This window comes from Oncorhynchus gorbuscha, linkage group LG07 (assembly GCF_021184085.1).
Source record: "Oncorhynchus gorbuscha isolate QuinsamMale2020 ecotype Even-year linkage group LG07, OgorEven_v1.0, whole genome shotgun sequence".
In the NCBI taxonomy this organism is placed as follows: domain Eukaryota; kingdom Metazoa; phylum Chordata; class Actinopteri; order Salmoniformes; family Salmonidae; genus Oncorhynchus; species Oncorhynchus gorbuscha.
Window position 1 is genome coordinate 60,360,471 of NC_060179.1, and position 26,258 is coordinate 60,386,728.

The 26,258-nt window shown below is 41.7% G+C and overlaps 2 protein-coding genes across 4 annotated transcripts in view; both read right to left on the minus strand.

The window, feature by feature from the left end:
- Positions 1-6,841, minus strand: part of spag9b (sperm associated antigen 9b) — a 50,064-nt gene extending 43,223 nt beyond the window's left edge. For all 3 annotated transcript variants that reach the window (XM_046357020.1, XM_046357018.1, XM_046357017.1), the window contains exon 1: positions 6,219-6,841. In XM_046357020.1, coding sequence (XP_046212976.1) covers positions 6,219-6,518 — 300 coding nt within the window. In that variant the 5' untranslated portion in view covers positions 6,519-6,841. The remainder of the gene's footprint in view (positions 1-6,218) is intronic.
- Positions 6,842-8,740: 1,899 nt separating this feature from the next.
- On the minus strand, positions 8,741-25,297 carry LOC124040137 (diacylglycerol lipase-beta-like). The gene is made up of 15 exons (XM_046357022.1): positions 24,564-25,297; positions 23,929-24,080; positions 23,504-23,678; positions 12,680-12,947; positions 12,467-12,589; positions 12,238-12,365; positions 11,914-12,040; positions 11,721-11,804; positions 11,545-11,622; positions 11,356-11,436; positions 11,143-11,270; positions 10,962-11,030; positions 10,405-10,477; positions 10,027-10,274; positions 8,741-9,907 (listed from the first exon to the last, which is right to left on the minus strand). Exons 1-15 carry the CDS (start codon positions 24,656-24,658, stop codon positions 9,712-9,714), a joined length of 2,025 nt encoding a protein of 674 aa, XP_046212978.1. The 5' UTR covers positions 24,659-25,297; the 3' UTR covers positions 8,741-9,711.
- Between the last annotated feature and the right edge of the window lie 961 nt (positions 25,298-26,258).

A 26,258-nucleotide genomic window follows, 5' to 3' on the forward strand; every position in this document is an offset into this window, starting at 1 on the left:
TGGACAAGACGGAAATGGACAGAGCGCCAGTGTGCACCGAGGAAGAGAACCCACAACAGAAAAGGCCACAGACAGAGCTGAAACATCACTGCTTGACATGCATGATGAAAACCTGGTTGAGAATGTAACGACTGATCAAATTAACAACGAAACAGCACAGCAATGAGTGAAAGAAATAGGTTTTGATTATGTTTTACTGGTAATGGGGACTTACGTAAATGCCAACAAAATAACTTTTTGGTCAGTGTGTGTGTGTCAACTAGTTATCTGTACTAGAATACTTAAAAGGCCTCTGAAATTGTAAATATCGGTCATCAGTATTGGGATTTTGTTTGGCAAGGAAAATATCAGTATCGGCCAAAAATGTCATAACGGTGCATCCCTACTGTTTATTATCCATCCTGTTGCCTAGTCACTTTATCCCTACATATATACATATCTACCGCAGTGACCTTGTTTACCCACACATTGAACCGCTACCACATGTACACAGACAAGATATGCTTTTACTCATTGTTTATTTAGTCCTTCTGTTATTATTTGTCTTTGCATTGTTAGGAAAGGCCCGTATGTATCCATTTCACTGTTAGTCTACACCTGTTGTTTACGAAGCATGTGACCAATAAACATTTCATTGATTTAATATTAAATCATAACTTAGATCAACATCAAACATCCGGGTAAATTGTCCAAATCAACAAACCATACAAATGGTCTGGGCCGTGACATCCAATTGTGGGGCTAACAGGGTCGGTCTTGATTTAAAATAATAAACCGGGTTCAATAGAGGGCTGTGATAATACCAGTATCGCAGACTGTACTCTTTGTTCCTTTAAAAACCTGCTGTATGTAAAATAGTGTTATATAGCTTGAAAAATAACTCAAGATCCACGTCACGTTTTGTTTTCTGGGAGAAGGAATGGGGATGTAGCCTATTACAGTTGACTCTTGAACCATGCACTTTAGATAAACACCCCCGACCTCTGTTTTCCAGCCCCAATTCAATGACATGCTTTGAAGCTTTCAAATTGCTCCTGATAAATGCTGTGTGATAACAGATACCTGGCACAGGAAACAGGGGCTTTTTGTTTAGAGCCTGACTGACATTGGCAGGAATGACACGACTCTCTGACATCACCCTGTGACATTATCATTCTGAACCGTGACCTTTTGATGTCAGGGGGAATGGGTGCGAGGAGCATCCTGGCCGCAGAGAGGAACTCACTGGGTCTTGTTTTCCCAGCAATTTCCTGCCTGGCCCTGCCCTCTTCCTCTCCCTGTCTATAGTGTAGAGTCACAGTCCGTCTAGGAAGAGTTACACTGGGCTCAGCTCTGGGAGAGATCAGTGTTACACTGGACTTACTAGGACTGTTTGTCTGGCAGTTAAGTCACAACAGCATTTAATGGGTTGTCCCAAGAAGTACTTGGGGTGTCTGTCTTCAGTGTTGTTTACTGACTGAGAACCATATTGTCTTTACTTATAGTCTATTAGGCAGGTGTTTGGGTTTTTACAGCCATGAGCATGTGGATTGGATGGTTTTCTAGAGCCTAATGACCAACATGACTGATGTCATTGAGTTAGCCAGGCGTGTGTAAAGTCAATTAAGCATAGTGTTTTTTAACCTCAAAGTAAACACCTAGGCCTAACACTGATGACGAATCTAACACAGGACAACTGGTTTCTCAAATCTTTTCAACTGTAGAAAATCATTGTACCATCTAAACCGCTGTAAATTATATTTTCCAGAATCGAAAATCTAGTATTTTCAGCTGTTTGAAGTTGGTGTACAAAAAAAAGAAGCAAAAAAAAAAACTTAATAATGGGAAGCATAGAAAAAATGCATATAGAACAGATCTACCGCAGATCTAACACATTTATGTAAATTTTGTCAGGTCATCTATAAAGTTACATATAGATTGCAGCTTTAACTACTTATGAAGCTTTATGACCAGACTCTGAGCTCATCTTTCCACACTCCACTGAACTGCAGCTCTGAGGAGAAAGTCAAGCCTGTGCAGTGCAAAACAAATTACCTCAGGAAGACAAACGCATTAATCAGTCCCCACCCAGCCCCACCCTAGATTTCAAATCATGACATGTCGAATCAAAACTAGGCCTTGTACTCAATGTACTAGATAAGCTCCCATTTTGGTGGAAAGGAAAGCAGTCAGTGCTAGCAATGCCCTTTGACAGGACAAAGTGAAGGATCAGACAGATTTGTAACATTACCACTGTGACCTTCAATTGTTGTCGAAGTTGTGTTATAATGTACTAGTTAACACTAATCCATTATTTTTGTAAATGCACACCTTGCTGATGTGAAGGAAGTTAAAAGGGCAGAGCACCTGACACACACAAGCCATAACCAACACTACAACAGAGGTCTCCTAAGCTGTGTTCATGTACAGTATTGTCTGGCAGGCTGAGAGAAAGCTAAACATGGCTAAATTACAACAACACTGCTGCTGCTAACAAAGGATCACTTGACCTGTTAACCCATCTTTAGGAGAGGATAGGAGCTTTCACTTTGGCAGTTATGGGAATAAAGAGATTAATGACATGGGGGGGGCTGAATCACAACAGCACTAGAACAGTGTGATGAGACAGAGACAGACATGCAGATAGCCTAGTGCAGCCTAGTGCAGCCAAACTCAACGGGCGGAAAGCGAGTCAATACGGACATCGCATTTTGTTATATAAAAAAAAAAGTCTATAAATAATTTTTGGACAGCTTTATAAAAAAGAAAATCAACCGAGGGCCGCGGCCTCTAACTCGGCAACCTCTCTCTCTCGAAGCAACGCCCAAATTTACTAGTGCCATGTCTAATCCAAACATGTGGTTATATGCAAATACAAGAGGCCACGTCTTACCCAATCACATCAATCCAAATATCCTCTGCAGAAGCTTGGGACAAGCAAGCAGAAAGAAACAGAAAGATTTGAGTCCACAGCCCTCATGAAAGTGTCAATGTTAAGCGCCATTATGACAGCAGGCATAGTAATTTTGATCAGACATATCCCCTGAACACAGAGGGGAGAACAAGATTAACTTACTCAAATTCCAATATGACAGCCCAACAATGTGCAACGAGTGTTCACTGAGGATAGCTTGGGTTTTGGGAGAAAAAAAATTCAGACGCGGAGATGGTAAAATAAAATTTGTGAAGGTGCTGACACCTTGCTTGAAGGTAAACAAGAAGATGAGCTCTGGGAAAAGATCAAACAGATCCCACTGTCAGATTCCACAGCAATGAGAAGTGAAATATTAGCTGAAGATGTAACTTCACAACTTCCAGGCCATTCAGAAAATCAGCATGAATTTCATTAGCTGTGGATGAACAGATAACACTGACAATATCCAGCTTCTGGTGTTTGTCAGATTTTATAACAAAACAAAGAAGGAATTATGTGAGGAGCTGTTGGGCTTAACATCTAGAAGCACCAACATGGGGAGACGATACCCATGAGGCCATCAAAGGGATAATGACAAAATGGGGATAGCTCTGAAGTCAGTGGTCTCCATCACCACAGATGGAGCTCCAGCCATGACAGGAAGAGGGAGGAGACTGGTTGCATGTTTGAAAGAGGACCACCCTGACCTGACATCATAACACTGCATTATCCATCAATCTGTCCTGTGTGCCAGTCTGGGAAAAGAGTATTCGGAAGTCATGACAACGATGAGGAAACTGATCAAATTTTTGAGAGCAACAGCATCCCTACCAAACCGCCTGATACGAGGCATTCTGAGAGGCCAATACCAGTTGATGACTCCACATACTGCGCAACAATGTCAAATGGCTCAGCAAAGGCAGGGTTTTGGAATGCTTTTGGGCCATTCAGTTGGGAATCAAAACTTTCTTATCAGAGCAAAAGAGTGACAAGGCAACTCAGTATTTGGAAGATGAGAAGACAAAAACATTTGCTTTTTTGACAGACATTACACCACACCTTAATCAACTGAATGTTAAGCTGCAGGGACGGGACAACACAGTGTGTGATATGATAACAGCAGTCCGGGCTTTGCAGAATAAATTAGCTTTTCAAGAATGATCTCTAGGGAAAATTTGTCCACTTCCCAATCTTCTCATATAAATGCAGGGAGACAAAGATGTTCCCAACCATGTTGATTTCATCCAGAAGCTGATGGATAACTTCAAGGCTCGCTTTGATGACATCACTGTTGGACAAGAGCTGCTGCTGAACCCTTTATTGGTCACAAATGTGACAAAGTTGTCAGAAGACACAAAAACAGATCTTCAGATGGGTAGATGCTGCATCACTGCAAAGGGAGTTGATGGAGCTGCAAGAAAATGTGTCTTTGAAGGAGTAGGCTGGTGATTGTGACCCTGTCACTTTCTGGGAAAGGATGGTTCCTGCAGCCGATCTCCCTGTTCTCAAGAAACTGGCACTATACATCCTGACCATGTTTGGCTCCACATACAGCTGTGAATCAGCCTTCTCCACATTCGTTTTAATTTAACTAGGCAAGTCAGTTAATAAGAACAAATTCTTATGTACAATGACTGCCTACCCCGGGCCTAACGACGCTGGGCCAATTGTGCGCTGCCCTATGGGACTCCCAGTCACGGCCGGTTGTGATACCGCCTGGAATCCAAGCAGGGTCTGTAGTGACACCTCTAGCACTGAGATGCAGGGCCTTAGACCGCTGTGCCTAACTTTTTGAACTTAATTTTTTTTTTTAAACGCACCAGGCTCACCAATGAACACCTGCACCAGTGTCTCAGAGTTGCTTTCACACCATTTGTGGCAAGGTTCAAAGTATTGTCAGGAGACAAAGTGTAATTTCTCTCATTGATGCAAGGCCCAGAGTGACACACATTAATATTGCATGGCCCACAGTGGCATTCTGTGCATTCAGATTATTATTTTTGGTTCAACTCTCCTTTGTTCTCCATAAAACATGCACTTTATTTAATTTATAGATATTTTTTTATTCAAGGCCCATGTGCAATGGCAATTATGCATCCACCTTTGTTCTTCAGCAATGTTGCAGATGTTTACATTCAAAATAAAGTTGCAATTAATTCAAATTCTTAGTCTCATTTAATGTACACTTTATTTAACAACATGTTTGCTAAGTCGTAGACGACTATGTTTGTTACTACGTCGTAACACAGCGCCGATAATGAATGAAGTCCAGCCGGGCTTTTGCCACCTAGGAAATATATGTCACTGGACCTTCTCAAATAGTAGTCGAGTACCCTTGGCCTAGTGGGTGAAAGGCAGGGGGATGGGGGAGAAAGAGAGAGGGGGGAGCGAGAGAGAGAGGGAACGAAAGAGAGTGACAGAAAGTGAGTAGTCTCATTGTCTGGAGTGACTGCAGTGTGTGGTGGCAGAACAAACAGGAGAGAGAGAAAAAAGACAAGGTGGCGCTCAAACTTCCAATGACACTCCTGTTTTGGATTTGGATGGGATGACCAAATCTCATTTGGCAACTGCTCTTATGGTCGATCTGACTCTACCAAGTCAATCAGACAAATGTTTTTAGCCAGAAAGCTGTACGGCTAGGTTCAAACTATCTATAGCAGTGACCTAAAGGGAGTCAGCCACGACCCACCACTGGGTCCTGACCCATTATTTGAGAAAAAATGACAGGTTTGGAATATACTGTCAGAGTAATTCCCTTTGGGTGTAGCTCCATTTGTATGCTGACTAATGCATGGCTGCAGGAGTTTGCATCCAGTTTGGACAGCAGGCATGAAATTAAGCAATTTAGTCTACAAAAAAAAAAGTGCATCCAAAACCACCCATGAAGCAAATGACTTAAGTAATGTCACCAGCCAAAATATTAGCAACCGTGTCAAATGGGTAATATGCAACCTTATCAGCTGTTGCAACCAGATGACATATCCTGCTAGCTTCAGAATGCTATAGCTTTATAAGATTAGCCTGTGCAGTTTACCAACGTTGACTTTCAGGGTTTAAAACTAGCAAGCAATCTAGTCCATGCATAATTGTTTGCAAGTTCTCACAGGCAATAGGCCCTGCTATGTGCAAATTAACCCTATGGGAATAGTAGCTACAGTATTGGGCACAGTCTGTGCTTGTTGTTGAACATTACTTGCGCTTGAACTGTCAAAGCTAGCTTGAGTGGCCTAGCAGTAGCAAGCAGTTTTTCGATCAGTTTCGTGGTCTGTCTGCGAAAGGTGTCTTACTCTCCCTCTTTCTTTGACAGTCGAGGACTCAAACCCACCTCTTCTGCAGATTTTCTGAGCGATTTCTCCCGTTCATACTGGGTAACAAGTTGTTCGTTGTCTTCTTTTAGGAGCTCCAACTCGACTTCGTGCTCCTGGTTCTCCGCGAACACCGCGTCCAAGTTCTCCAACACCGCGACGACGAGCGGCATGAGTTCTTTCACAACGTTCTCGTCGTACTGACCAATCAACCGTTCAAACTCCCGGTAAATGGAGCTCGCCAGACCCGACACCCGTTCGGACATCATCGCCGAACTACCAGAGTCGTCCTGGTAGAGTACTCCATCGTCCAACTCCATTTTCTTCTCGCAAACTAAGGTTAGCAGGTTAGCCGAGGAAAAAGCTACTCGAGAAAGCCTGCCAGCAGCAACCTGCCTTATCCTTATTTGTGAAGCGAGACCAAATAGTGTCCCTTATTAAATATAGCTAACTGAGCTACCGTTAGCTACTTTATTTTAAAGAGAAAAACAAACGACGTTAAACAAGTTGCGACCCCTTTCTCCTATGGACGGTTGACTTATAAGGGGGGCTAAATAGAAAAGTCTCTACTTGGCTCTGGGTTTTCAGTTAGTTCTCCTCCCGACTTCCCAACAGATGAGCTTCTGTGTTCTTGTTGATGACTGGCCCGTCACAGTGACGTCACACGCTATAAGAGGGCTGGGAGGGTTCTGGGGGAGAAAATGTACCGCTAATCCGTTTTAAGTGTTTTTCATTCAATAGCACTGTCCACATCAATATTGTTCATTTCTCTAATTTGCCAAATTTGTTCAATGTGCCTCAGCACTGTACTGTTGCTTTAACTTTAGTCTCTAAAAATTGCTTGGGGACTTTTCAAATGTTTAGTAAATAAGGTACACTACCGATCAAACGTTTTAGGACACCAACTCATTCAAGGGTTTTTCTTTCTTTTAAAAAAACCATTTTCTACATTGTAAAATAATAGTGAAGACATTTAAACTATGAAATAACACATATGGAATCATGTAATAACCAAAAGTGTTAAACAAATCAAAATCTATTTTATATTTGAGATTCTTCAAATAGCCACCCTTTGCCTTGATGACAGCTTTGCACACTCTTGGCCTTCTTAACCAGCTTCATGAGGTAGTCACCTGGAATGCAATTCAATTAACAGGTGTGCCTTCTTAAAAGTTAATTTGTGGAATTTCTTTCCTTTATGCGTTTGAGCCAATCAGTTGTGTTGTGACAAGGTAGGGGTGGTATATAGAAGATAGGGCTATTTGGTAAAATACGAAGTCCATATTATGGCAAGAACAACTCAAATAAGCAACGAGAAACGACATTCCATCATAACATGAAGGTCAGTCAATATGGAAAATTAAGAACTTTGAAAGTTTCTTCAAGTGCAGTCGCAAAATCCATCAAGCGCAATGATGAAACTGGCTCTGATGAGGCCCGCCACAGGAATGGAAGACCCAGTTACCTTCGTTTTACCAGCCTCAGAAAATGCAGCCCAAATAAATGCTTCACTGAGTTCAAGTAACAAGCACATCTCAACATCAACTGTTCAGAGGAGACTGTGTGAATCAGGCCTTCATTTTTTCCCCCTTCATTTAACTAGGCAAGTCAGTTAAGAACAAATTCTTATTTTCAATGATGGCCTAGGAACAGTGGGTTAACTGCCTGTTCAGGGGCAGAACGACAGATTTGTACCATGTCAGCTCAGGGATTTGAATTTGCAACCTTTCAGTTACTAGTCCAACGCTCTAACCACTAGGCTACTCTGTAGCCTCTTCATGGTTGAATTGTTGCAAAGAAACCACTACTAAAAGGACACCTATAACAAGATACTTGCTTGGACCAAGAAACACAAGCAATGGACATTAGACCGGTATAAATTTGTCCTTTGGTCTGATGAGTCCAAATTTTAGATTTCTGGTTCTAACCGCTGTGTCTTTGCGAGACGCTGTGTGGGTGAAGATCTCTGTATGTGTATTTCCCACTGTAAAGCATGGAGGGGGAGGTGTTATGGTGCGGGGGTGCTTTGCTGGTGATACTGTCAGCATGGCTACCACAGCATTCTGCAGCGATACGGCATCCCATCGGGTTTGGGCTTAGTGGGACTATCATTTGTTTTTCAACAGGGCAATGACCTAACAAACCTCTGGGCTGTGTAAGGGCTATTTGTCCAATGAGAGTGATGGTGTGCTGCATCAGATGACCTGTCCTCCACAAGAGTGAAGAAAAAGCAGTCAAGAAGTGCTCAGCATATGTCGGAACTCCTTCAAAACTGTTGGAAAAGCATTCCAGGTGAAGCTAGTTGAGAGAATGCCAAGAGTGCAAAGCTGTCATCAAGGCAAAGGGTGGCTATTTGAAGAATATCAAATCTATTTTGATTTTTTGGTTTCAACATGATTCCATGTGTTATTCCATAGTTGTCTTCCCTATTATTCTACAATGTAGAAAATAGTAAAAATAAAGAAAATCCCTTGAATGAGTAGGTGTGTACAAGCTTTTGACTGGTAGTGTAAGTAAACCAGCCTCCAAATACAAAAATAACTGCAGTGACTAATGACAATTTTATTTGTATGATGAGTCCATCATCACAAATACACGATTCAAGATGTAAAACCATTACTTTGACTTTCATTTTTCAATATTTAATTACCTTATAAAGTATGTATATGGCATGTTAACAGAACATGTGTCATGAAACTGGAGTCATTTAGGCTACCTCATATCACCTAGAAGTTGTTTTCATGCCAATTAACTCATTTGTTTCATACACTACTCATTTAGCATATATGGGGCAAAAACAAACTGTTCAAGCTTTGGGAGTATTGGTGAGACTTGTTGATCTGCAATGCATAGGCCAATAGGGCCCTGATTTTTTCAGTAGGTAGAAATGTCCTCTTAACACTGATGCAAGGTCAGATATTGCTCTTCACCCTTATGGTTAGGGTAAAGAGAGGGGGAGGGGGTCATCTGATCTTAGATCTGTGGTCCAGGACAAATTCTACCTCAAGCAATTTTCTAAGTCTTAGACATTCCACACAAGACAAAGCATAGTTACATAATCAAAAAATAATCTCAAAATCAGCAGCCTAAATAAAATAAAAAAATCTGAATGTACACTTTTGGAATTACAGTAACACTGCAATCTAGGTATGTACACAGAGCACAATGGATGATAAGGACACAATGACAGTTCATGGAATTACTCAGAAGAAGATAGCAATAACCAATGAAATGGCAACAAATGTTTACTACATAAATAAATAATCATAAGGCCTAATGAGAAAGACAATCCTGCACAGTCCTTTAATCGAGGAGTCCAATTGTCTAGTCCCTTTGTATTCGCTGTTGAGCATCCTGGTCATGGAGTAGGGACAAAACAGGGACAGAAACTGGGGGGGGACTTGAGATGGGGCGGGAAGAGATGAAACTAGAACCAAAGGACTGGGGACAGCCTTCGCAACAGACAGTCAGGCTCGCCCTGTCCAGGTGTGTGTACGTGTGTAGCAGTGTGACTCAGATGACGTTGAGGTGGCTGTTGCTAAGCGACGAGGGGCAGAGGTTGAAGGGCCTGTCCTGTGTCATACTGTGGAGAGATCGGAGTACAGCATCAGGCATGTGGTCGGCGATCATCCTAGGACTGATGAGAACACTCCGGAATGCTGTTTCATTGGACCACTCCGCCCGGTAACGCACCTGGGAAAAACAGGACCTGGAGAAGCGATGAAGGAGGGAAGGAAGGGAAAGAAAAAGTAGAGGACAAAAACTTTGGTCAATGACAAAGGCAGACATGGGTGTAATGTATTTTGTGTGTGTGTTTGTGTCACACACCTCCGCGATGGGCCGTCCTCTGTAATGTGCAGTATACGTCCCGGTAAATAAAGTGGCAGGTGGGCGCAGTGTACCGGCGAGTCCTCAGAAGCCAGGCTTTGATAGGATGAGGAGCCACGAATCAGCAGTGTCTCCTCCCCCAGGAGCGGCTGGCTAAGTTCCTCCTCCCGCCTGTCCATCTCAGTAGGGAAGTCATCAGGATCTCCCCCAAACAACTCATACCAACAGCCCTGGAGTAGGATACGGTACTGAGGGAGAGTGAAAAGGAGAGGGGGAGAGAGAGAAGTCATCAGAAGTAATAAGGGTCCCAAGTTAGGATTCCGCCCAACTTATTTGATTAATTTACTCAATTTTGGATTTGAATTTGAATGTTCTCACCTTGGGCTTATTGCAATTAGAAACCATTTTTAATATTCTCCTTTTCAAGTCCTCCATGTTGGGATAACTCAACCTGAGAGAGATGGAAGTGGAGGAGAGAGGAAAAATGAATGAAATCTGTGCTTTCACCAAAACACAGAACAAGCACTTGAACTCTAACTCAGAGAGGAGAGCGAGAGGGAGAGAGAAAAGAGAGAGAGGGCAGGAGAGTTGCTCTCATTTTCTGTGTGCCTGTAATAAGGGGGCAGATCCTAAATATAGCGTCTCCATCGTTCAGAGTCAGGAATAGCCTCTACACCACAGCACTTTCACATTCAGACTCAGAAACCAGGACTTTCCACTTGAGTTGACACACTGACACATGAATAAAACAAGAGTTTCCGAATCCCTATCCTGGTCCACTGTGTGTACTAGTATAATAATGTGTAATACTGAGAAACTCATTAATAGAACACAGTTTGTTTCAGGGTAAACTTTTGTCTGAGATAAACATGGGAGTACAGAGCACATGACAGGAGGAGGGGGGCATCTCAGTCTAAAGTGGCTCCTCTCCTCACCTTGGCACCAAGTCCTTCCCCAAAACCACAGACACCACAAAGTCTTTGGAATATTCCGCCAGGGCTTTACTGCAGAGGGAGCACAAAGGGAAATTAATCGGAATAATACTATGTACATTACACAAACTTAAATCCTCACTTGACATAATGCTAAACATGAATTATTTGAATGTGTTGGTACCTCATGAGTCCCCCTGGTGGAGAGAAGGCGTAACACTGTAGGGTGGGGAAGGAGCTACGTAATAAAATGGCCAGAAGAGAGGCTGTACCCCCTCCAAGACTGTGGCCTGTGATGACTAGCTTGTACTCCTGAAAACACACACACACACAGTTAGTGCTTCTAAGGTTACAACGAATGTACTTTGTCGGAGAGAGGACAGGTAAGGAGACTTACAGGTGCGATGGTGAAAGCCTGGTTTAGAATGCCATCGTTGAGGAGTTTCTTATAGATGTAGCCGGCTGCCTGAGACATGCCCTGTGAAACACAGAGGTTACAGCTCCTATCTACAAATAAAGAATGTTCTGATAGAAATACATAGACATGTACATTCAATAGATGAAGTAATGTGATTATTCTATCCACCTTGTGAGCATAGCATGTTCCTGACACTCCCTCTACTGGGAGGTTCTCACAGTCTGCAGACAGGTCAGTCAGCAAATCCTACACAGAAATGTACATGAACGAGTGAGTGAGAGATAGAGATCGATAGATCGATAGATCGATAGATAGAGATAGGTGGAACGGAGTGATGGTCTCACCCGGAGTGACAGTGTTCCTCTGATAGCCACCAGTACTGCCTCTCTCTTATGGTCCAGAGCCACAAAGAATGGAATTTCATAGATCTGGAACACACAGGGTTGTATTTCATCAGTAGAGAATTCAGTACTGGCCAAAGGTTGCAAACTAATGGGGAATAGGATCTCACTTGAGATTTGCCCTGAGTCGAAGTACCTGGTTGTGAAAGCTAACGTAGATGAAGTCTCTGTACTGTAGGCCGGTGCTGTGGAGGATGGAGGAGAAATGGCAACCCATGTTGTCTCCTCCGACAATGTCATACTCAGCAGACTGGGTCTTACAGCTGAAACACACAGTAGATGGGCATATAAGTATTTACAGTACATATGTAAGAATGCTTGTGTTTTTGTTTATGTAGTTATGTAGGTGGTGGCCACTCCTCTAGATATTGCTGTTAACAAAGTGGCCAAATTACTTTCACACACCGGCTCAAACATCGAGAAGGATGAGCACGTTAAATTAGAGGTGTAACAGTCTTACCAGTCCCCGCTGAGTTTGCAGGCTCCAGTGAGTGGGTTGGAGTAGACATACATGGGCCAGCCATACGCTGCTATAGCAAATTGCATACAGTGGGCAGCCTTCTCCAGCTCTGCCTCAAGATCCTCTGCCTGCAGAGCAAACACACACAAATTGTCATTGATTAATTTAATGGACGCACTGATTATTTTTGGATGGATTGACAGACTTATTGACTGACTCCAGTACTTACGATAGGTGATGAGGGGCTGTGAGACAGGACTTCGTCTGGATCCCTACACTGCTCCTTCTTATCCTGCTCCTGATGTAGCAGAGCCAGACCCACTGCGATGTCACTGGGAACCAGGTCTGTATCCTAACACACAATGAAAACATGATTAGTTTTTAAAAAGTCTCACACTGACCAACAAGATGTACACAGACACACCCCGTTTCCCTTACTCACCGAGAAGAATCCGCTGACAAGCTGAGCTATGCTGGAGAACGCAGCTCTGTGGCTCTCATCCTGAGGCAGGCAGCAGCAGAGCAGCCTTAGCCTGCTCTCCCACACCCTGACAGCCACAGAGCGGGCGGTGGACAGAAGCTGGGAGCCCTCACTGCTCTCCAGGTCCCTTACCCCTAGCTGCTCCTGGGACGGAGGCCCAGGAAGGCGGCTGCCCAGTGGGTCGAACACAAACAGCACTCCCACCCCTGTGGACAGCAGCAAGATCCAACTGCCAGGGAGGGAGATGAATGTAAACACAATGTAAACTGCCAATGTACTGTATATTCAGGTAGGATGTAGGCCTATATGGGCGATACCTCACAAACCTAGAACAAAACAGGACCGTGGTGTTTTGGATTTTCAATAAATGTAATCTATAGAAGGGTCCTTTGGAGGAAGGATTGTTGACATACACTGAGTGTTCTTTCCATGACAAAGACTGACCAGGTGAATCCAGATGAAAGCTATGCTTGTACTCCATGCCCGGACCAATTGAGACTGTTCTGGAGGGCAAAAGGCCATGCACCTAAATATTAGGAATTGTATTAGAGAGGCGCACAATTGGCTCAGCGACGTCCGGTCTAGATTAAAGTTTGGCCGGGGTAGGCCGTCATTCTAAAAATAAATACAAAAGTTCCTAACTGACTTGCCTAATTAAATAAAAGGTTAAATAAATAAAATATTTAGAGATGTCAAATTAATGGGCTGCTGCACAGTCACTATGGGAGCTCTTTCTAGGGTGCCAGGTTAAGTTGTGCATAAGAGACTTTAAATCTCTAAATGGTTCAATTAGTAAGAAATCTGATTATTGAACAAATCTGTGAGTTTATTTGAATTATCTTGCCATATCTAAATAATGTATACAACGCTACTTTCCATTATGTGTTACTATACTGAACAAAAATTATAAACAACCATTTCAAATATTTTTCTGAGTTACAGTTCATTTAAGGAAACCAGCCCTAATTTATGGATTTCACATGACTGGGAATAAAGATATGCATCTGTTGGTCACAGACACCTTAAAAAAAGGTAGGGGCATGGATCAGAAAACCAGTCAGTATCTGGTGTGACCACCATTTGTCTCATGCAGCGCGACATCTCCTTCACATAGAGTTTATCAGTCTGTTGATTGTGGCTTGTGGAATGTTGTTCCACTCTACTGTGAGAAGTTGCTGGATATTTGTGGAAACATCCCAAACATGCTCAATGAGTGACATGTCTGGTGAGTATGCAGGCCATGGAAGAACAGACTTGTTCAGATTCCAGGAATTGTGTACAGATCCTTCCAACATGGGGCCCGTGCATTATCATGCTGAAACATGAGGTGATGGCCGCGGATGAATGGCACGACAATGGGCATTCAAATGGCCATCGATAAAATGCAATTGTGTTCGTTGTACATAGCTTATACCTGCCCATACCATAACCCCATCGCCACCATGGGTCACTCTGTTCACAACCTAGGGCGAATTACACATCCCATTTAACTAAGATTGGTGGGGGAGGGGGGGGGGGTCGCAGGATATAGAACACAGATATCAATTCCTTTCTCAAATGGCACAAATAATTCAGGGTGGTCTCTTTATAAAAGCTGCTGGTCACACACCAATAAACGAATTTGACAGTCCAACTATCCCTTAAATAACGGCCAACCGTTGTCACTGTGATATCCTATGGCGGGTCGTGATTCGTTGAAGTTAACAGAAGTGGTTTGTTCCCTTTTCAGTGATGGCAGCCTCCCGAAATCAACATCCTCCATTCCAAAATATAAATAGAAGCCTTCTACAAATTCTCATCTAACCAAACATGTATAGGTTACTCCGTGTGGCCTTTGAATAGTGTTGGTTTAAACAGTGATACACCAAACGTTTGCCTGTTCTATTGATTTCAGAGTGATATTGATGGAAGTGATTTTCTTTAAATGTAAGTGTTACACCAAAAATTATCCTCTAACCAGTGACGTACAAATTATTCCCAGATTCTGTGTGTTTTTTTTATAGCTGTGTTAGTTAACAGGATGTGCAACCTCATATCCCCCCACTCGCACAATTAATTTCAAAGTGATAATCGATAGGATTAATTGACAAAACAGTGTTGTGTTTCCCTTTCTGTTTTTGTGACCCTGTATCCAGAGGTGGAATTTATGTATTTAACTAGGCAAGTCAGTTAAGAACAAATTCTTATTTACAATGACGGCCTAGGAACAGTGGGTTAACTGCCTTGTTCAAGAGCAGAACGACAGATTTTAACCTTGTCAGCTTGGGGATTCAATTTAGCAACCTTTCGGTTACTGGCCCAACGCTCAAACCAAAAGTGGAAAGAGTACCCAATTGTCATACTTGAGTAATTTTTTTATTAAGCTATCTTTACTCTTACTCAAGTAAAAGTACCCAGTACCCAGTAAAATACGACTTCAGTAAAAAAGTCTGAAAGTATTTAGTTTTAAATATACTTAAGTACCCAAAGTAAATGTAATTGCTAAAATATACTTAAGTATTGAAAGTTAAAGTATACATAACTTCCAATTCCCTATATTAAGCAAACCTGACGTTACCATTTTCTTATTTTTTAATGTACGGAGAGCTAGGGGCACAACACAATTTACAAATGAAGCATTTGCGTTCATTGAGTCCGCCAGATCAAAGGCAGTAGGGATGACCAGGTATGTTCTCTTGATAAGTGCGTGAATTGGACCATTTTCCTGTTCTGCTAGCCACTCAAAATGAAACGAGAACTTTTGGGTGTCAGGGAAAATGTATGGAGTAAAAAGTTTATTATTTTCTTTCGGAATGTAATGAAGTAAAAGTTGTCAAAAATATAAATAGAAAGTAAAGTACAGATACCCCCAAAAAACTACTTAAGTAGTACTTTAAAAGTATTTTTACACCACTGCCCGTATCAAAATGCAACATTTCAAAATGTAACTGACTGTTCTGCAGGTTGTCCTCTCACTAGTGATGTATTTTTTATTTTTTTATTCGTTGTGGTAGTTTCAACAGCGCATCCCCACTAACTGATGAGTGATTTTTGCCATTTGTCAAAACAAAATGATTGTGTCCAGTTTATATGCTGCTCGTTAGAAAAAAATACAAGTAATATGATTACATGTGTAGATAGAATACTTTAGGTTTTCAATATAGCACAAACTCTTTCTGAATATCGTTTATTGATTTGGACATTAAAACTGTGTTTTGACATTGGGCTATTATCAATATGTCTTGTTAACAAGAAGCAGTAAAAGCATCATTTTCAACTTAAGTTTCAGGAATATAAATAGAACTTTCAACATTTCCAATGGTATTGTACTTAATCTGGTAAAAACTGCTGAATGAGTAAAAACGTCCTGTGATTGATTAATTTTTATGATATACCATAAAAATTGCCAAAACAGGTTATTCCCTGCCTAAAATATTTGAAGTTTGTATCTTAAAGCATTATTGAGAAATAATTAATTTGATTTACCCAGGCCTCCTTAAGACATAATAGCATAATGTTTCATCTGTATGTGCTACAAAGCAAAAATATATGTGTCATGAAGCTTTAACGCTTGCTCTGTAATATGAGTAGTATTTTGATTTTGATTTTAAAAAATGAATATTGAAGAATATTCCATTCTTAGATTGGCACATTTTGAAATATATTGTTAAACATAACATACTCTACAGGCATATCAAAGTTCCAGAGTGGGATCTCTACTAGATGTAGAGTTATGATCCAATTTATAAATGTTACCATAGCCAATTTTTTCAAGTTCAAATAAACAAATAAATAACTTCAGGGGTGGATCAGCTTTAAAATTGTGGATAGATTGTTGCTTCCATCAATGTAATTGTCCGCATCAATTCCAATGCCCCATATATTTTTTGGGTAAATATATACACTACCATACATTTTGAAATGTCCTCGTTTTTGAAAGAACAGCACATTTTTTGTCCATTAAAATAACATCAAATTAATTAGAAATACAGTGTAGACATGGTTAATGTTGTAAATTACTATTGTAGCTTGAAATGGCTGATTTTTGAAAATGGAATATCTACCCCAGGCCCATTATCAGCAACCATCACTCCTGTGTTCCAACGGCACATTGAGTTAGCTAATTCAAGTTGATCATTTTAAAGGGCCAATTGATAATTAGAAAACCCTTTTGCAATTATGTTAGCACAGCTGAAAACTGCTGATTAAAGAAACAATAAAACTGGCCTTCTTTTAGACTAGTTGAGTAACTGGAGCGTCAGCATTTCTGGGTTCGATTACAGGCTCAAAATGGCCAGAAACAAAGAACGTTCCTTCTGAAACTTGTCAGTCTATTCTTGTTCTGAGAAATGAAGGCTATTCCATGCAAGAAATTGCTAAGAAACTGAAGATCTAGTACAACGCTGTGACCTACTACCTTCACAGAACAGCGCAAACTGGCTCTAACCAGAATAGAAAGAGTGGGAGGCCCCGGTGCACAACTGAGCAAGAGGACAAGTTCATTAGTGTCTAGTTTGAGAAACAGTCGCCTCACAAGTCCTCAACTGGCAGCTTCATTCAATTGTACTCGCAAAACACCAGACTCCATTTTGCTCCTGCCTTCCTATAGGCAGAAACTCAAAACAGGATGTAGCCGGGATAAGGACTATTCAACGCTGGTCTGACCAATCGGAATCCACACTTCAAGATTGTTTTGATCAAGCGGACTGAGGACATGTTCCGGGTAGCTTCAGAGAATAATATCGACATATACACCGATTCGGTGGGTGAGTTTATAAGGAAGTACACAGGAGATGGTGTACCCACTGACAACTACAAACTACCTTAACCAGAAATTGTAGATATACGGCAGCATACGGAAAGAATTGAAAGCATGAACCATCGCATTTAACCATGGAAAGGTGACTAGGAATATGGCAAATACAGAACAGCGTAGTTATTCCCTCCGCAAGGCAATCAAACAAGCAAAATGTCAGTATAGAGGCAAAGTGGAGTCACAATTCAACAGCTCAGACACAAGACGTATGTGGCAAGGTCTACAGACAATCACGGACACGACGTCTTGCTTCCAGACAAACTAAGCACCTTCTTTGCCCGCTTTGAGGATAATATAGTGCCAACGACGCAGCCCGCTACCAAGGACTGTGGGCTCTCCTAGTCTGTGGCCGACATATGACATTTAAACGTGTTAACCCTCGCAAGGCCGCCCCCAGGTGGTGAGGGTAGGAAACATCTCCACTTCGCTGATCCTCAACACTGGGGCCCCACAAGGGTGCACGCTCAGCCCCCTCCTGTACTCCCTGTTCACCCATGACTGCGTGACTATGCACGTCTCCAACTCAATCATCAAGTTTGCAGACGACACTACAGTGGTAGGCTTGATTACCAACAACGACGAGAAAGCCTTCAGGGAGGTGGCGAGGGCCCTCAGAGTGTGGTGTCAGGAAAACAACCTCTCACTCAACGTCAACAAAACAAAGGAGATGATCATGGACTTCAGGAAACAGCAGAGGGAGCAGCCCCCTATCTACATCAACGGGACAGTAGTGGAGAAGGTGAAAAGTTCCTCGGCGTAAACACCACAGACAAACTGAAATTGTTAACCAACACAGACAGTGTGGTGAAGAAGGCGCAACAGCTGAGCACGCACCCTTGTGGGGCCCCAGTGTTGAGGATCAGCAAAGTGAAGATGTTTCCTACCGTCATAGGGCAGCGCACAGGGTTTGGCCGGGGAAGGCCATCATTGTCAATGAGAATTTGTTCTTAACTTACTTGCCAAGTTAAAGGTTAAATTATTTTTTATTTTTTATAATTCAACCTCAGGAGGCTGAAGAAATTTGGCTTGTCACTTAACTTCTTGGTGACGGGACAGTATTTTCACATCCGGATGAAATGCATGCCCAAATTCAACTGCCTTCTACTTATCCCCAGAAGATAAGATATGCATATTATTAGTAGATTTGGATAGAAAACACTCTGAAGTTTCTAAAAAACTGTTTGAATCATGTCTGAGTATAACAGAACTTATTTAGCAGGCAAAACCCCAAGGACAAACCATTCAGATTTTTTTTTTGAGGTCACTCTTTTCAATGGGTTCTCATTCCTATCGCTTCCACTGGATGTCAAGTTTTAGAAATAAGTTAAGGTTATTCCTTTGTGTAATGAAGAAGTACGGCCATCTTGAACGAGGGTCACTTGAAGTGTACTGTTAGATAGAGGCGCGTGACCAGAAAGCATGCTACAGTTTGTTTTCTTCCTGTATTGAACACAGATCATCCAGTCTTCAATTTTATTGATTATTTACATTAAACAATACCTAAAGTTGTATTACAAAAGTAGTTTGAAATGTTTTGGCAAAGTTTACAGGTAACTTTTGAGATATTTTGTAGTCACGTTGCTCTAATTGGAACCGGTGTTTTTCTGGATCAAACGCGCCAAATAAATAAATTGACATTTTGGATATATAGACGGAATTAATCGAACAAAAAGGGCCATTTGTGATGTTTATGGGACTTTTTTTTTTTTAAAGAAGCTCGTCAAAGGTAAGACATTAATTATATTTTTATTTCTGCGTTTTGTGTCGCGCCTGCAGGGTTGAAATATGTTATCTCTTTTGTTTACAGAGGTGCTATCCTCAGATAATAGCATTGTTTGCTTTCGCGAGAAAAAGCCTTTTTGAAATCTGACATGTTGGCTGGATTCACAATAAGTGTAGCTTTAATTTGCTGTCTTGCATGTGTGATTTAATGAAAGTTTAATTTTTATAGTAATTTATTCAAATTTGGCACTCTGCATTTTCCCTGGCTTTTCAACGTCCCAGAGAGGTTAAAACCCTCAAACTTATACAGATGCACAATTGAGAGCATGTCAGGCTGTATCACCGCCTGGTACGGCAACAACCACAACCGCAGGGCTCTCCAGAGGGTGGTGCGGTCTGCAGAGCGCATCACCGGGAGCAAATTACCTGCCCTCCAGGACACCTACAGCACCCAATGTCACATGAAGTCCAAAAAGATCATTAAGGACAACCACCCGAACCACTGCCTGTTCACCCCGATACCATCCAGAAGGCGAGGTCAGTCCAGGTGCATCAAAGTTGGGACCGAGAGACTGAAAAAAAAACTTCCTTCCCATAAGACTGTTAAACAGCCACCACTAACACAGAGAGGCTGCTGCCTAGATACAGACTTGAAATCATTGACCACTTTAATAACATTAACATACAGTTGAAGTCAGAAGTTTACATTCCCAGTGGGTCAGAAACGTACATATACTTAATTAGTATTTGGTAGCATTGCCTTTAAAATGTTTAACTTGGGTCAAACATTTTGGGTAGCCTTCCTCCTAACAGAGCTGGCCCATTCCTCCTGACAGAGCTGGTGTAACGGAGTCAGGTTTGTAGGCTTGCTCGCACATGCCTTTTCAGTTCTGACCATAGATTTTCCGTGGTATTGAGGTCAGGGCTTTGTGATGACCACTCCAATACCTTGACTTAGTTGTCCTTAAGCCATTTTGCCATAACTTTGGAAGTATGCTGGGAGTCATTGTCCATTTGGAAGACCCATTTGCGACCATGCTTTAACTTCCTGACTGACGTCTTGAGATGTTGCTTCAATATATCCACAATTTTCCTACCTCATGATGCCATCTATTTTGTGAAGTGCACCAGTCCCTCCTGCAGCAACGCACCCACCCAACATGATGCTGCCACCCCCGTGCTTCATGGTTGTGATGGTGTTCGTCGGCTTGCAAGCATCCCCCTTTTTCCTCCAAACATAACGATGGGCTTTACAGCCAAACAGATCTATTTTTGTTTCATCAGACCAGAGGACATTTCTCCAAATGTACGATCTTTGTCCCCATGTGCAGTTGCAAACCAGTCTGGCTTTTTTATGGCCGTTTTGGAGCAGTGGCTTCTTCCTTGCAGAGCGGCCTTTCAGGTTATTTCGATATAGGACTCGTTTTACTGTGGATATAGATACTTTTGAACCTGTTTCTTCCAGCATCTTCACAAGGGCCTTTGCTGTTGTTCTGAAATTGATTTGCACTTTTCACACCAAAGTACGTTCATCTCTAGGAGACAGAATGTGTCGCCTTCCTGAGCGGTATGGAGATTGCGTAGTCCTATGGAGTTTATACTTGCGTACTATTGTTTGTACAAATGAACGTGGTACCTTCAGGAAATTGCTCCCAAGGAGGAACAAGTCTTGAAGGTCTACAATTTTTTTCCTGAGGTCTTGGCTGATTTCAATTGATTTTCCCATGATGTCAAGCAAAGAGGCACTGAGTTCAAAGGTAGGCCCTGAAATATATCCACAGGTACACCTCCAATTGACTCAAATGATGTCAATTTGCCTATCAGAAGCTTCTAAATCCATACCATAATTTTCTGGAATTTTCCAAGCTGTTTAAAGGCACAGTCATCTTAGTGTATGTACACTTCTGACCCACTGGGATTGTGATACAGTGTATTGGAAAAATTACTTGTGTCATGCAAAGCAGATGTCCTAACTGACTTCCCAAAACTATAGTTAGTTAACAAGAAATTTGTGGAGTGGTTGAAAAATGAGTTTTAATGACTCCAACCTAAGTGTATGTAAACTTCCGACTTCAACTATCTTGCATTACTCATCTCATATGTATATACACTATTTTATACCATCTACTGCATCTTGCCTATGCTGCTCGGTCATTGGCTCATCCATACATGTATAAACTCAGCAAAAAAAGAAATGTCCTCTGTCAACTGCGTTTATTTTCAGCAAACTTAACATGTGTAAATATTTGAATGAACATAAGACTCAACAACTGAACAAGTTCCACAGACATGTGACGAACAGAAATGGAATAATGTGTTCCTGAACAAAGGGGGGGATCAAAATCAAAAGTAACAGTCAGTATTTGGTGTGGCCACCAGCTGCATTAAGTACTACAGTGCATCTCCTCTTCGTGGACTGCACCAGATTTGCCAGGTCTTGTTGTGAGATGTTACCCCACTCTACCACCAACATTTCTGGGAGGAATGGCCCAAGCCCTCAATCTCCGATCCAACAGGTCCCAGACGTGCTCAATGGGATTGAGATCTGGCTCTTTGCTCTTTGCTGGCCATGGCATAACACTGACATTCCTGTCTTGCAGGAAATCAGGCACAGAACGAGCAGTATGGCATTGTGATGCTGGAGGGTTATGTCAGGATGAGCCTGCACGAAGGGTACCACATGAGGGAGGAAGATGTCTTCCCTGTAACGCACAGCGTTGAGATTGCCTGCAATGACAACAAGCTCAGCCCGATGATGCTGTGACACACCGCCCCAGACCACGATGAATCCTCCCCCTTTACATTAAAAAATAAAATATAATAAAAAAATAATAAAATACATTTAAATAAAAAAATAAAAAATGGATCCCGCTCCAGAGTACAGGCCTCGGTGTAACACTCCTTCCTTCGACCATAAACGCGAATACGACGATCAACACAGGTGAGACAAAACCGCGACTCGTCAGTGAAGAGCACTTTTTGCCAGTCCTGTCTGGTCCAGTGACGGTGGGTTTGTGCCCATAGGTGATGTTGTTGCCGGTGATGTCTGGTGAGGACTTGCCTTACAACAGGCCTACAAGCCCTCAGTCCAGCCTCTCTCAGCCTATTGCAAACAGTCTGAGCACTGATGAGGGATTGTGAGTTCCTGGTGTAACTCAGGCAGTTGTTGTTGCCATCCTGTACCTGTCCCGCAGGTGTGATGTTCGAATGTACCGATCCTGTGCAGGTGTTGTTACACGTGGTCTGCCACTGCGAGGACGATCAGCTGTCCTTCCTGTCTCCCTGTAGCGCTGTCTTTGGCTTCTCACATTATGGACATTGCAATTTATTGCCCTGGCTACATCTGCAGTCCTCATGCCTCCTTGCAGCATGCCTAAGGCACGTACACGCAGATGAGCGGGTACCCTGGGCATCTTTCTTTTGGTGTTTTTCAGAGTCGGTAGAAAGGCCTCTTTAGTGTCATAAGTTTTCATAACTGTGACCTTAATTGCCTACCGCCTGTAAGCTGTTAGTGTCTTAATGACCGTTTCACAGGCGCATGTTCATTAACTGTTTATGGTTCATTGAACAAGCATGGGAAACAGTGTTTAAACCCTTTACAATGAAGATCTGTGAAGTTATTTGGGTTTTTACAAATTATCTTTGAAGGACAGGGTCCTGAAAATGGGGCGTTTCTTTTTTTGCTGAGTTTATGTATATATTCTTATTCCATTCTTTAGATGTGTGTATTAGGTAGTTGTTGTGGAATTGTTAGATTACTTGTTAGATATTGCTTCCCTGTTGGAACTAGAAGCACAAGCATTTTGCAAAACACTCACAATAACATCTGCTAACCATGTGTTGGTGACCAATGAAAATATGATTTGATACATGTAAAAGGATGGCTGTGATTGCCTACTATACAAATGTCTCTGTATAAAAATGGGCCATAAAAACTAGCAGAAATCGCACTTTGATATGCTCGTAGAGTATATTATGTTCAACAATATGAAATATGTTCCTAAATCAAAAATTGTATATTTTCAGTATTTATGTTTAGATTTTTCAATATCCATATATTAATGTAAGGGCATTGTTATTGAAATTTTAATATTTCTCATAATACAGAGAAAGTGGTAAAGCTTCATATGACACCAATTTTCCTTTGTAGCACATACAGATGAAACATTATGGAGTCAAAAAAGGTCCCTTCCATAGATTAAATTTCATGAAAATCCCCAAATTCATACCACAGTATACGTACAGGAAAAAGCATTCTTCCCACCCACCTGGCGACCACTGCTGCAATGACGGCCCCCACCTCAGCAGGCTCACAGCCCCGGCTGTCATCAGACACCCAGATGGCCCCCAGGATGGCCCAGATCAGCTCAGGGACGTACAGCATCGCCCGCACATACAACAGCACCGGGATGGAGCGTCGCGGGCCCGGGTTAGTGATGGTCCCTGGGGAAACAGAGACAATCAGAGATGTTGACAACGTAAAACTCTGAGTCATGGTGAAGAGGAGGATTATGTCATATGTTATGATAACCAGACCTGTTGATTGCACTGAATATATTACTAAAAGTGGTAAAAAAATTATAATTTTAAACTAGAATATATATAACACCAATTCTAAACCCAGTGTATAATACAGTAAATTCATGTAAATTCCTTTCATCATGTCATAACAGTAAAAGTGTGCAAGGTTCACCTTGAGCGCTGACGTAGACGATGGCACATAAAGACAGGATGATGAAAGCCAACAGGACCAGTAAAACCACCAGGTAGCTGTGTAGAACTCTCCCACCTGAACAGTCAAACTTCCCCTTATGGAGAGTGTACAGAGCCAGCGTCCAGATCCACCTGTAGGGCAGTGAAGAGATACAGCATGATTGATTAGATTTTTTTTAGATCATTAAAACGCATCAAAGCAATACCAGGGGTGTAATCATTAGTCCAAACACTTGCAAAACAGAACACGTTTCTATTGGACAAATTCCGTTGGTACCCTCCCGTTTCTCTCCTTTTGCTTTTGTTTAACAACATATTCGGCATAATGAATACCCCCCAATAGAAGTCAGTGCAGCAACCTTTACCAGGTTGTGGGTTGGGCATAGCAGGGAGGATAGCGTTGTGTTTTTCATGCTTGTATAATAAATCAAAGTGAAATACAAACAATGAGAGAATACAACAAGGTGCTACTGAGTGTGGGATCTATGTAGCTACGACTACTGACAGCTACGTTTACAGCTGTCATTTACTGCACGTGGAATGATATGACAAAAAGTTTTGCATCATCCCTCCCTTTGCTTTGAATATCGTTCCATTAATGTTGAGTTCACTTACCATAGAACCCTGACGAACAGCTCAAAAGAGCCGGAAAAGACCAGGTCGTCGCTTGCGATGCCCCATCGCCGACCAAACGCTATCATTCCAGGCATGACAAATAGCTACACTACAATCACCGTCAGGAACGAGATAAATAACGTTACCTAGCTAGCTAACTTGACAACGTTCTGATTTGTTATCTTTCGGAGAAGCAATGCTACTTTAAGATGGCCATTTCGCAACACCTTCGATCGTGAAATTACTGTTATTGATGTAAAAGGGAAGGTCGTTACTTTGTTGCCATTTGCTTTCGTCAAATTTAGGCTAACGCGATTTGCTGGCTATTAGCTAGAACCTCTAGGCTAGCTAGCATTTCCCCTCAACAAGAGCCCATGTATAGCTAAATGACCGCACACTTGTTCACAATCTATTTGTAATGTCACGGATTTGTAAAAAAAAATGTTTAAATAAAGCTAGATTATTTGGTTTCGTTGAATTCGATTTGCTACGTTAGCTAGCAAGGAGTAGGCTAAAGGATACCATTGTTATTGCGCACAATCTTCACCGGTCATTTAATTACTGGTAAATTCCTGGAAGTCATCGTCAACAGCATTGGTTTACATATTTATCTCAGGAAAAACTCCCCAAAATAATTCATATAGGTTGCAGGCTGCCAGTACAGAAGCAAACAAAGCTGCTCGAAATGTTTTGTTTTCTTCTAGTGATTGTGTCTATTAAAAAAAAACCTGTCGAACGACGTGCTGTGAAAATAAAGTTCCGCTTCCACTGTTTTGTGGTCTAGGCCAAGACAATTAAAAATACTTGATTGTAACATTACTATTGTTTTACAAAATATATAATATAGAATCAGATCATTGAATATAAGGCGACATTCTCTGTCCTTGTACTCTTGTCTTTAAGTGCTGTCTTTAAGTGCTGTATTCAACACGGTTGACCATGATGTCCTTCTGGACAGTTTGGAGAGGTGGGATGGCCTCTACAGTCCAGTTCTAAATTGGTTTAGGAACTATTTAACCAGTTTATATTTTGTCAACCTTGGTGAACACAACTCAAACAAAATACATATCACAGGTGGCGTTCCACAAGGTTAGATTTTTGGTCTGATACTGTTCAGTTTATGCATGTTACCCCTTGGCAGCATTATCAGAAAGCCCAGCATTGATTTTCACTGCTATGTAGACAATACACAACTTTTCATTTCTGTGTCACCAGAGGATTTTATCTCCACATATAAATAAGACTGTATTAGTGATTTAAATACTTGGATTGCTCACAATTTCCTCCAGCTAAATCAAGACAAGATAAAGGGTACTTATTGTTGGAGCCAATGCACAGGGAGAGAATCTGTGTGACTGTGTGAGCAGAACTGCATTGCCACATGCAGTAAATTAATGAAAACAGAGATTTTTGTTTTCCTAAAGAAATACTTACATGTCAAGACTCAGAAATGACTGCAAATTTAAAAACTCCATGCACACACTGATGTCTTTTCTCCCACACCAATTAACCAGTTTGGTCTCCAAAATCCATTTGCTCTCGCAAACGCTTACTCTAATTTTATAATAGGGGAAATTCTAGCCAAAGAACATGGCCTGTAGCAGTCTACTATAACAAAATTTGCTAGGTTTTTGGACAAATCACAGCTTCACTGCTCTCTAACCAGATTTTTTACCAGAGAGATGAAAGAGTACA

Excerpts from the sequence above, each read along its gene's own strand:
- LOC124040137 (XM_046357022.1), bottom strand. The coding sequence starts at position 24,658 with ATGCCTGGAATGATAGCGTTTGGTCGGCGATGGGGCATCGCAAGCGAC. Across the intron at positions 11,271-11,355 it reads AGGCTTTCACCATCGCACCT|GAGTACAAGCTAGTCATCAC; the intron begins GTAAGTCTCCTT and ends GTGTGTTTTCAG. Across the intron at positions 9,908-10,026 it reads GAGGACGGCCCATCGCGGAG|GTCCTGTTTTTCCCAGGTGC; the intron begins GTGTGTGACACA and ends TCGCTTCTCCAG.